This window comes from Cygnus atratus, chromosome 1, assembly GCF_013377495.2.
Source record: "Cygnus atratus isolate AKBS03 ecotype Queensland, Australia chromosome 1, CAtr_DNAZoo_HiC_assembly, whole genome shotgun sequence".
Classification (NCBI taxonomy): domain Eukaryota; kingdom Metazoa; phylum Chordata; class Aves; order Anseriformes; family Anatidae; genus Cygnus; species Cygnus atratus.
This window is the reverse complement of record NC_066362.1, coordinates 24195907-24208827: the sequence shown is the minus strand read 5'-3', so window position 1 is coordinate 24208827 and position 12921 is coordinate 24195907. Positions and strand designations below refer to the sequence as shown.

The following is a 12921-nucleotide window of genomic DNA, read 5'->3' as shown; positions in this document are numbered from 1 at the left end:
AAAATAAAAAGCACTACCAAATCCTGCTGAGCACCATCAGGCAACTAACTACACTGCCAGATGAGGTGCCTGTTTAAGCCTGTGTTGTTAATTAGCTGATTCTACCAGACCTGCCACATATGTCCAGGTGCATCATGCAAAGATGTGTATTTCTGGGTTTGCGCCAAAGGACAATTTTGCACTGTGATCAAATTTCAAGAATCCGAGAAACAAGCCCACATATTTCTTGAAGATTATTCTGACTTATCAAAGAAATAAGAAGATCAACAAGCTACAATCCATTTTTGTTGAGTCTCTTAAGTAATTAGGCACGGTCCTCTCATGTTTCTCAGTTTAATACAAACACAGCTTTTGATTCAAATGTGGCCTTTAACCAGTTCTACCTAGTCTTAACTTGCTGAAGATGCCTTGGCATATAACCTAGATCAAAAAGTAGACATTTTGTCAAATCACACACTTGCAAATAATTATGTAACAATATAAGGTAAAATTACTTATTAAAATTAATGTGACAGGAACCAATGTGAGAATGGGAAAAATCACAACTGAAGTTTTTCTAATAAAACATTGTTGAGTACTGAACACTGCAGTAATGTTGGTTTTGAGGTAGACCTGAGCAGCACAAAGAGTTGATACTATAGAAAGCTCACATGTAAAATACACATTCCTCTTAGCTGTGCAACACCAGCCTAAGATTAACTCACTTGCCAGGGAGAAGCATTTGCACATTTTTAACGTATTTTTTTTCTAAAATGTCAGAAAAATGAAATAAGTGATGCAATTGAATACAGCACTTGCTAAAAATGTACTAGCAGATATTACGGCAAAGAGAAATTAATTTGTGCCTGGCAAGATCATGGAGCAGATCCTCCTGGAAACTATGTTAAGGCACACGTAAACAGAGAGATGGCTGGTGACAGCCAACATGGCTTCACTAAGGGCAAATCATACCTGACACATCTGGTGGCCTTTTACAACGGGGTACAGCATTGGTAGATAGGGGAAGAGCAACTGACATCATCTACCTGGACTTGTGCAAAGCACTTGACACTGTCCCACATGACATTCTTGTCTCCAAATTGGAGAGACATGGATTTGATGGATGGACCACTTGGTGCACAAGGAATTGGCTGCGTGGTCGCACTCAAAGAGCTCAATGTCCAGGTGGAGGCCAGTGACAAGTGGTGTTCCTCAGGGTCAGTACTGGAACTGGCACTGTTTAACACCTTTGTCGGTGACATGGACAGTGGGATTGAATGCACCCTCAGCAAGTTTGCCAATGGCACTAAGCTGTGTAGTGTGGTCAACACACTGGAGGGAAGGGCTGCCATCCAGAGGGACCTGGACAGGCTTGAGAGGTGGGCCCAAGTGAACCTCATGGAATTATACAAGGTCAAGTGCAAGGTCCTGCATCTGGGCCGGGGCAATCCCAAGTACAAATAGAGGCTGGGTGGAGAATGGATTGAGAGCAGCCCAGAGGATAAGAACCTGGGGGTGTTGGTTGATGAGCCGGCAATGTGCACTTGCAGCCCAGAAAGCCAACCACATCCTGGGCTGCACCAAAAGAAGCATGGCCAGCAGGTCGAGGGAGGTGATTCTCCCTCTCTGCTCTGCTTTTGGGAGACACCACCTGGAGAACTGCATTCAGCTTTGGGGCCCCCAGTATAAGAAATATGTGGACCTATTCGAGCGAGTCCAGAGGAGGGCCTTGAGGATGATCAAAGGGCTGGAGCACCTCTCCTATGAAGACAGGCTGAGGGAGCTGGGGTTGTTCACCCTGGAGAAGAGAAGGCTCAGGTGAGACCTTCCAGTACCTTAAGAGGGCCTACAGAAAAGCTGGAGAGGGACTCTTAATTAGGGAGTACAGTGATAGAACAAGGGGGAATGGCTTTAAACTAAAGGAGGGTAGATTTAGATTAGATATAAAGAAGAAATTTTTTACTCAGAGGGTGGTGAGGCACCGGCACAGGTTGCCCAGAGAGGCTGTGGATACCCCATCCCTGGAGGTGTTCAAGGCCAGGTTGGATGGGGCTTTGAGAAACCTGGTCAATTGGGAGGTGTGCCCATGGCAGGGGGGTTGGGTTTAGATGATCTTTAAGGTCCCTTGCAACATAAACCATTCTATGATTCTGTGGTAAGCACTTCATATGTCCATTTAGGCACAGAATGAAGCACATGACATAGTAATCTTTGGAGAATAATTACTACCTCAAATAACCTCAAGTACATCATTGAATTTAAATCATCCATCCATTTCTGCTCCTGGAAAAGGAAAATAATGGTTGTGACACAGAAACAATACTAGCATCTGAATCACATTCCTGACAAAATACAAGGTTTTTTTGCTTGTTTGTTTGCTTTTGACAGAAAGAAAATATTACATCACATCTGGACTTTTGAAATACAAAAGCCAAAAGCAGCTATGGAAACCTGAAGTGCTTCAGCATTTATACTATTCATAAAGATGTCACAGCCCACGAGGACAGTGACATACACCAGCAGTCCCTGTGAAGCCAACAGGACTAGTCAGTCACACCACACCAGTTTAACACCTGTAAGAGACAAGGCAGCAGGGACAAAGTCAACATCTGCTAACAGGTGCCATCACTTACAAGCTAACTAGGTGACCTGCTTGCCAATGCCAACCTTTTCAGGGTGAGCACTCTGACTACTTCATGTGTTTATGCTAGGCTTGTGCAGAGTTTTCCCAGAAATTAAAGCCTAAAAAAAGCGGAAAATTCTTAAGCTTTATCAGTGATTAAACACTGATGGTTAAAATGGTTCCCTTAAATCATTCTTTGTTTCTTAATGTAGCAAGCAACTATTGCATAAAAGTTCATTACATACATAGTCTTAAAATTAGAATTGTACATATGTTTACACAGTAAGTTTTTCATGACGGACCCAACACAAACATAACCTATAAGATAATGTTCTTAATGGCAAATAAACCAAGACTATTTTAAAGGGAAAATGTTTGAAAAGACAATAATATCCATTCTTCAGGTGCAATTAACAAGTACAAGAAATTGAGAATCTACCCAAGTGGCATTTAGGAAGTTTACATTACTACAGAAAGTACTACATCAATGATTTATACAGTGTTTTATGCAAAATTACTTTTTTTTTTTTTTTTAAAGTGAGGCTTGTTAGACAAATCCAATTTTATTCTAAAGAAAACAGTTTTTAATTCGTAAGTCTGATATCACTTAAAATGCTCAGGAATAGGGAGACTTATTAGTCTCATTTTAAAAATTCAGGTAGCAACATGAATCTAAGTCTAGGCAGTGATGATAACCTGACATGTTTATGGACATAGTGCTGCTTTTATTGCAGTTACCAATAAAACTCCGTTGATTTAGATAGTATTGAACCAGGCTCCATGGGAAATTTAATGCTGGATATTTTTTACTTCTGAAAATTTTGTGACCAGATACACAGCACAAATGTTCTTACATATCCATCAGGCAGATTATCTTTATAAATAAGAGGGGGCTTCTTCAAATTACTAGTATTTTAGATTTATCCTAGGTTTCTCATTTTCCCATTCACCGAATACTACTAATACAGTCTTTTCTGAAAAGATTTTTAAACTAGTGTTTGAGAAGTGTAACTTTGTTTCTAAAACATTTTATTAAATGTTATTTTAAAAAATTGCTTCTTGGTTTAAATTATTAGACTTTAAAAGAAAAATATATCACCTATAATAGGTGATGCTTTGAACCATAATTACAAATCTAAATCATTATACAAACACAGAGTGCCTGTCTTTTTGGTTTGTTGCCGCACACCGAATCTGTCTGAGTCACTGCAGCATTAATGGTAGAAAATATTTGCTTTATTTGAGTTTATTAGAGACATAAACTTGTCCCACTGTAACTTCATTGTTTTAGATTGCTCCAGTGGCATATAGGATTGGAAGAAATCATATGGATCACTGAATTAACCCTTCAGGAATCACAAACAGGGAACAGACATTTAAGTCAGAGGTGCTGCAGATCTTCCACGTGTACAACACATTACAAAACTTTGCTAGTGCTTTTTAAAATCCGCAGTGTTAAAAACAAACAATCAACAACTCCCTTCTCCCTTCTCCCTTCTCCCTCCCCCCCCCACCCCCACCTATAAACTGCTACAGATGAGAGGAGAGCATAATTTCCTGTGATGGGAAGGAATTTGGTAGGTAAAATTCCCAGCTGATCCTAGGAAGAGGACCATGTCTCACAACAGCAAAACAAAAGCTCTCACAGCCTTTGACAAGTTGACCAAGCAAGAAATTCTTTGTGACTACGAAGCTGTTGATGAAGTTGGAGAACAAGAGGATGGCACAATGACCTCTGGTGCACCAGGAGCACCAAGCCACCTTGTCCTGAATGCTGTCTACACCCATTCCTGAGGAGGTGAAGAATGAAATGCACCCAGAATCAAGTAATTCAGACGAAAGAGAAGAAAAAAGTAACCGCCTGGGTTCTGCAGCATGATCAATAAAGTCACTGAAGAATAGGATTTGAATGGTTGAAAATGGTGCAGAGAAAAACTGATGCCTAGTCTTTCGAAGTTCCCTGGAGATTTGAGCATCTCTCTCATATGTAAAGACTTATACCACAAGTTTAATTTCTACTCTGAATTTTCATATTTTGTATAGCATGGCAATGCTTTCCCAGGCTTCTCAAGCACCACCGCAAAACAGTGCCTATTTTTTGCTTTCCTCCTAGTTTGAGACTTCTCAGATGGCTAGAAAATTCTCCAACTTCTAGCCTTAACATACTTGTGACCCATTTGCAGACATTTTCACTTATATCAATACTATTCTTAAATTTACGTGATTTTTGATACATACATTTCTTCACATGGTAGACATCCCATTTTCTTGGTCACTTTAATAGCTGTTATCACACAGCAGCCCTAAATCAAGTCAATGAAATCCATGAATGAGTAATTTGTAAGCATACAATTTTGGATTAAAATTGCATCCAAGGCCTGATCTCATATATATCAATAGCTATCACTTCTAGTATACAGAACAGTCTGTTGTGTATTTTTTTGGTTGTTGTTGTTGTTTTGTTTTGTTTCTTTTTTTTCTTTGTTTTGTTTTGTTTTTTTTTTTTTTGGATATTCTGGAAAACCAAAGGTTTTTTTTTTAAATTTTTTCAGTGGTTTTCGTAGACATGCATTTTTCCTGTTTTGCTTGGCTGATGATTTCTTACCTGATAGTGTGTATTTTAAGGGGAAATCAATAATGATGTACAACTGCAGCCAGCCAAATGGCTTGAAGTATATTTACACAGAAACTTCAATATATTTTATGATTTCTATTGAAATATAACTCGATAGAAATGAATTTATAAACAGTATCTAGGTTTTGTTATATCTCTTATTAAGGAGAAAAAAAACCCAAAACCTTCCAATATCATGTGCAAATTTTTGCTCAGTTACATTATTATAAATCTGAATTAATTTTGGGAAAGGTGAGTTTACACAGTGAGATGTCTTTGTTTTAAATTTTCATATGCTATGAACTTGCACATTTATTAGGACATTTGTCTGATTCTGTCCCATTGATTATGTCCTAGTGTGATCTTATGTAGAAATGTGATACTACCATATCTGAAGAAAACTAAAGGTACAGATAGATATTTGATACACATAATACTCATTATGCTTCAAGAACCATGTACATCTTTTCTCCCTCCTTGCAGCAATAACCACTGACCATGTCAGCATATGATGCATACGGCTGAATAGAAGAGGACAAGAATGGCTTTGTGTCTCTAAGGCAAGTGGTATGTCATGGCTTGCAACTGATACAGAAATGTTTCCTTGTGTTGAAAAGCTTCTTTGCTGGAGTAAAACTTGGGAGAAGTCCTCAGCCCATGTTAACCCCAATAGTACTGGTTAGCCTAACCCAAAATCATGTCACGATTTGATAGATAGAAACTATACTGATGACTTAATGATATAGATGATTACTTGCTAGTTCTCAGGCCTCTGCCCTGGCCCTGTTTGTTTTACTGCTGTGGACGTAGCCTAAGGCTTGGTCCAATTCCATTACATCAACAAAGTCAATGTGGTCTCTCCAGTGAGAGTTAGACTTGGCCTTAGGCACATAATTTTATTAACATTCAGAAAATTACAACATAAGCAAAATAACCCCAAAGAAAAACAAAAAATAGAAACTTGAAAATGAAACATATGCTTGCAGATTCAGTGCAAAAGCAAACTGAAGCAGAAGTTGCTAATATGGTTTTAGTACTTTGTGAAGGTGCCAGCTGGATGGATGATAATTTTTCTACCCCTGCAGGGCATCAAAGCTTTTATAAAATCATTCTTTTCACACATATTAGCACTTAGCTTATTAAAACAGATGATACTTTTTTTTTTTTTTTTTTGTAAAGCTGCCTGGGAGTGTCTGGAAATATAAAATCTGAGAGATAAATCTCATTTTGACCACCCAGTCTAACAAACAACAAACACTGACATGACATACCATGGCTGAGAGTCTATGTTATGGGACCTTCTGTGACTGCCACAACTGTAGTGTCACAGTAAAGGCTGTGAATTGCTGTTATGAAAACATTTGCTGTAACTTGCATAATTAAATGAAACTGCCAGCAAAGCTTTCTAAAATACTTAGGAGATGACACACAAGTAAATACATTTTGAAGTGTGTATTATATTCCAGAATTTGTTTTGCAATGGATTGCATTGCACAGTGTCAGAGATGACACGTTTCCATGTTTGAATTCCTGCATAATTATAAGTGACTGACATCATTGTCATGTAAATTGATTCAAGTTTATAATAAAATAACTTTTAACTATATTTTACATGTGTAGTGCTTTGAATTTATACAAAAAATTGATACAATTTCACCCAAAGTTTCTGCTTCAGGCAAGTCAGAAAAGGACATACTTTCTGACCACCATAAATTAGTGGTCAGAACTTGATTAAGCAGAAATATGCCCAGGAGTGATGCTAGTGGCCTTATAGGAGAACCTTACAACAGGAAAATTGTGGTAGAGTAAGTAGGTGATCGTTTCTAACAAAAAGAGGGCAAATCAAGGTAGAGGAATGGCTGGAGGGAGGCTGCAGAAGCTAGCATAGAAGCTGAGGAAAATTAGTACAAAGACACAGAGCTGGCTGGCAATGCGTCGGCCTCGAGGATGAGAAAGAGAATTATGAAGAAGCAGGATCAAAATTTTGAATAGGAATTCAATGAATGTTAAACTTTAAGACCTTAATAGTTTCAACTAACAATACCATAAAAAAAAATTCCAAAAGTCGTTCCATGGTAGTACCAGTCAAACCCATAGATACACCTGACATAGCTGGCCTCTTTCTGTATACAAACAAGCAGAGATATGTAGAAGTTCCTTACTTAGTGAAATTAACTCTGTAATGGAGTCCAAAAACCACACCAATCCAATTCTCTCCATTAACAAATTCAAAACTGAAAAATAAAATTGGACTACTCGCACTGGAAAAAAAAATGACTATTTCAAATAACAAACTTGTAACATTTTTATTTATGCCTTCTAGCCCTTAAAATTTCTATGCAGAAAATAAAGAAAGGCCACGCTTGATAGGTGAAGACAATAAATAAAATGCAAAAGAAAAAGCAGTCAACAAGGAAGAACATCTGAATGGCTTGCTGAATATCATCAAATGCAGCTTATACACTCTAGTGTAGTAGTGATACCAGCAAGTCTTGCAAGGGGAGTTACTTACATCAAATAACTTCTCTATATACATTTCCTCATTGACCTTTTCTCGAAGTATATCCTGGTTTTGTCGAACAAACATAATGTAGGTATCTGCTAGATCCATCCCGGGTTTCTGTGGAGACAAAACAAGGGCATAGAGTAGTGGGGAATGGAAACAGAAAGGCCACACAACAACTGAGACCTATAAGAAGTTATACAAGGTTGTAATAAAAACTGAGATTATATTACAATGCTTATATTTGTAAAAACAGCATTTAGTAAATCTGCTGTAAATTCTGAGTTAATTACCAAGTCCAGGAGGGTTCACTATTAGTAAAGGTCTCAATGTTACAACTTACGAATGCTTACAGTCATAAACCTGCTTTGCCATATGTGAATCAAGAATGAAGTCTTGGTTCTTGCCATATCAATGGCAAAATTGGACATCTTCCCCTTTGTTCTTGGTGCGGCTGCCATAACCATTCCACTCTCAAGGTCCATTCTGCTATCACATTCAGAAAATGGTTGAAAAACACCACATAGTTCCTTTTGCATTGCCTCAGATTTGTTGCCATCTGGTTTCAATGTACAGCTGAACTTTGTGTTTGAGGTTAGGTTCGACTAATTCCAACACAAAGTTCAAGCACTTCACTGAAAGCAAATGGGTTACAATGGCACAAAAATGTTGGTATGAGAGCAGCCCTATATTTCTGAAACTGTTGCGCTAGCACAGTCAGCTCAGAGGATGACTAGGAAAGGAGCAAGGACTGAAATACTTCCCTTCTTGCATTAATCCATGTTCTGCAGGAATAGCAGAGTAGGCATAATTTTCATACACACAAACACAGGAGAGTTCAAGAAATGCTGCACCTATGTCAAGCCAGCTAGAATGGTCGCTGCAGCTGCTCTTTCCTGCCTAGTTGGGATTTCTGGACCTCTGTATCCATAAAATGTTTTTTCACACTAAACCCTTACCCTGATAGCCTGCAAAGTCCCCTTTTTTCCTGGTAGCATCTACAGAGCAGGTCAGGAGTTCACCTTTCTCTAACAGGAATCAAAACTGAGCATAAGCACTTTGGAAAGTCGTCTGTGTCAGGAAGTATCTTTTAAAAGTATCTTTTGCTCCCAATTAACAATTGTTGTTTGTTTGGTTTTTAAGTTCATGGTACGCAAAAGAAGGCTAAGTTTTATAACTTACTTTACAGTAAGTTTTGGCACAAAACTATTTATAAAGGATTCAGATTCAGATTCTATATAGATTATCAAAGAGCTCTAGCGAAGGAGAACAAAGGCATCTGTGTTCAGTCCCTGAATTCCAAGGTATAAGTCATCTCTTTTTTCTCAGAAGCTGTTAGTGTCTCAAAACAGATAGATGCAAAGCTGTAAAAGTAAAATATTCAGCATATTTTAAAGACCTATATGCACAAACAGGCTGATATAGTTAAAATATTTACACATATTTCATAGTGAGGCTTGCCTTTTAGTTTAGAAGTGGACTTTATTTTTCTCATTCTTTATTATCATGTATGGAACATGTATAATGTACATAAACAGGTCTGAGCACAAAAAGGAAGGAAACATGTAACATGCCCAAACTGCTACCTGTCCAAAATCTGCCGCTGAATTAACAGGATGAAAGTGTTCTCCTCTCAAATCTACAGTGAATGAAACCTCCTGGATCATGAGCTTTGTCTCTTTTCCTTGGATCTACCATGAATATGACCCAAAATAAGCTTTACTTTTTCATTTACTAATTTTCATGAATGACAGCTTGATTTCTTAAAAATAATAGTTAAATGTGGAATGAAGGCCTCGTTTAATGATCCTAGCATCTCCAAAACTCATACTGAAAAACTTAACATGTTCTGCACATTTACATTGGTCATTCCAGACTCAATGAAAGTTCATTTAAAAATCTTATCACATGCATACAGATGCCAACATGAAACTCTTAAGAGGAAAGCAGTACCATTTATATTTAATCTGAGTTACACACCTTGATCCTAAACACAGAAATAAAAATGCAAAAAAAAACAAACAGATAAAATCGTTCTCTGTTAAAAAAAAATGGTTCATGGAAATCAAGGAATTCCAATAAAAAAATATGCCTTCTTCATTAAAAGTTGACAGAAATATTTTTTAAATGAAACTAAATAACAAGTGAAAACAGAAAGCTATGTATATTCCCTCAGTATACCATTTGTGATGGTACAAAAGAATATGACAAGAGCTGAAATCGCATGTATTTTCTAAAACCTCATAGGAAATTTATAGGAATTAGACTAGTTTTAACTTGGAGAGACAATGGGAAAATATTTTGAAATCTCAAAGGGTGGGTGAAAGAGATAATCTAACAAATGAATATCTGTTTATAATTCCTGGAGATACATATTTAAACATAAAAATGAATCTTCCACTGAATGCTAAAACCTACTGGTTCTCCAATTCACACCATTTTTTCATTTACTAAGTTCAATAAAAAAAATGTTTGTCTTGCAGACAGCCAAATCTAGAAAAATAACATTTCCCATCAGCATCAACTCTCCCCTTATCTTTGAGATGTTTACCTAGTCTTGAAGCTGTGACATATGGGAATTTCACACCTAGTGAATATATTTTCATGTATCTTGTGGCACAGGAGTGTAATCATTAAAAGAATATACACAAGTAAGAGTAACTGCAACAGCTGGTGACATTTACCAATTAGAATTACAGTTCTTTAAAACACTTCATCCTTCTTTAATGTGTGCAGGATAATTATCTTTGAAATTGCTGTGGAAAAAAAAATTAATTTTCCTATTAAACAGTGTCTGCCTACAGTAGAAATGTCTGGATAAGGAAGATTACCAATATTCTAACAATATGATTTTCTGTCTTAAAAACTCACTGAAATCACTGCAACCTAACCATCTTGCTTACGGCAGATGAAACACAATAAACATTGAATGAACCAAGAGTATATCAAATACCTCATTATCTCTCTATACAGGATGCAATGATTTTATTTGTTTTCTCTAAACATGTGAAAGAAGAAAAGAAAGCTATTAGAAGCACCAAAACAGGAATAGTGCTATACAGTTAATGATTTAACTTTTTTTTTTCCCCCATAGGTATTATATATTAGAAGTGAACCTCTGATTACATGACCCTATCATTGTTCTACTATTTTGGTATATTAAGTCTCAGAAAAAAAGGAACAGGCTAACATAAAATAATAATAAAGCAATTGCGTGTACCTTAAAATGCAAACTGAGATATACTTTAAGTAGCTGTCACAGTGGACTCTTCATTACTAATAACAGACAGATCTTAAGCAACCCAGTCTCCACTTCTATACTCAAAAAATCAAATTTTGCTCCTGTGAATCTCTGGCAGCACATTTGCAACAGTTAATGGGAGAGAGTTATTTACACATCTTTGGGAGAAATATTTAGCCTGGTATGTTTATCTGGGTAAGTGTTTAGAAATGCATTTTGTCTGAAAACTTCCCCATGAAAAAAAAAAAGTTTTTTTTTTTAATGATAGATAAAAAGTTATTGTAGGTTTGTTTTATTCAGAACCACAGACAAGATGTTTTGCCTATCTGAAAATGAAAGAGAACCAAACAAAGAGATGAATGGAGAAACTGGAAACACAAAGACATCAAACAAAATACCAGGAAATGAAGAGTTGTAAATAGGGTTACTTTGTCACTGGTTACACAAGTAACTGAATACACTGGCAAGTGAATGAGTTTAAACAAGGGTGTAGGCTTCAGCACATTCTTTTTTAGGGTTAATCACTAGTTAACCTGGCAAGATGAACATGCTGTTTAGAAAAAAAAAAAATCCTTCTTAATTATATACTGCAAGTGCTCTTACTTCCTGCTGCTACACCTAATCCCACAGGTGCAGGTTGTCTCTTTTACTATTCACTGGTAGGTGGGTCCAGATCGACAGTCAATTTTTCATAGTGACAAATTCAGATAAAGAAGAAACAGCTTAATCTTTCACCACTAAACAAGGAAACACTATCATAGTGTCTATTTAACAGGGAGGCAAATTAAAAAAGCAACTGTATTCCATTTTCAAACGTGATGTAGAAACTCTATTATGAATGACACACATGCTCCCACTGGTGATAGGGCATCTGGTCAAAAGTAATGCTGCTTTGCCTTGAGTTTTGGACACTCAAATATTTTGCTGCTGAAAGGTCTGCAACAAGTTTAATACTGCTACTAATAGTAGCTTTTCCCTATAGGAGAGATACACTTAAATTTCAGCTTTTTATAATGCAAGTTTGTCATGAATGTCAATAAAAACCATGTACATTTCTAAATACTTGTATGATGTTTACTCTCTGGCATTTGCCAGAGCACATTTCTCAGTATCAGAAAATATTAAGCATACTCGTACTCTTGATGTTACCAAGACAGAAATGTAGTCTTCGAGTTGCTATCCTGTCAAAGCATTCATTTTTCAAAGATGAGAACAGATGTTACAGGCCAACTATATAATAACTAACTTCTTCCTATTTTGTATTTGCTCTCCTCTCTGCCCCTTTCCCCTCCCCTGCATGCGTTTTAACCACAGCGCGGACGTAACAATGAAATGAAAAAGAGTGATGAGCTGGAGGGGGCTATTGTGAGAAACACAGGAGCTCCTTATTAAGTGTCCACCACCTAATGAAAGAGCACACTGGAAATTTTCACTGCCTGAAATTTCTCATCTAAATACTCAAGGCTCATCACTTGTGCTTTTGAATGAGGGAATTAACATATTTTTGGAATAGAAACTACTTGTACTCATGATAAGATCCCCACTTCCTTCATTTCTTACACGTCAAAATGCCTGAGCCAGGCAGGAAGATTTGTATAATTGGTTCATTATAAAGGTAGCGTTTTATTCGTACATGGTTATGAAAAATACTATTGTGCTTAAATGTAAAAAATGTGATGCATTTTCCCTGCCTGTCATGTATCTTCTTGTAGATTAAAAAGCAACCTTGGCAAAGGCTAAGGTGTGTATTTTAAGAGACAACTGCCCTGCAGAACTTAAGCTGTGATTCTTCAGGTGTTTATGCAAACACTTTTTCATCTATGCATAGTTTCATTGAAACCACAGGGCAACAGAGGAGTGAAAGGGTTTGCGCCAGGATCTGAATTCTGTGCTACAAAAGATCTTCAATATTCTATAGTTACTACAACAAAATCTGATATTAAACTCTGCTTTTTTTTCTC

The 12921-nt window shown here is 36.9% G+C and overlaps 1 protein-coding gene across 12 annotated transcripts in view; it reads right to left on the bottom strand.

Annotated features, from left to right (window-relative positions):
- The window catches only part of CADPS2 (calcium dependent secretion activator 2), a 312131-nt gene that overhangs the window by 17137 nt on the left and 282073 nt on the right, over positions 1 to 12921 (bottom strand). For all 12 annotated transcript variants that reach the window (XM_035559395.1, XM_035559401.1, XM_035559404.1 and 9 more), the window contains one exon: positions 7729 to 7836. In XM_035559395.1, the coding sequence (XP_035415288.1) occupies positions 7729 to 7836 (108 nt within the window). The remainder of the gene's footprint in view (positions 1 to 7728; positions 7837 to 12921) is intronic.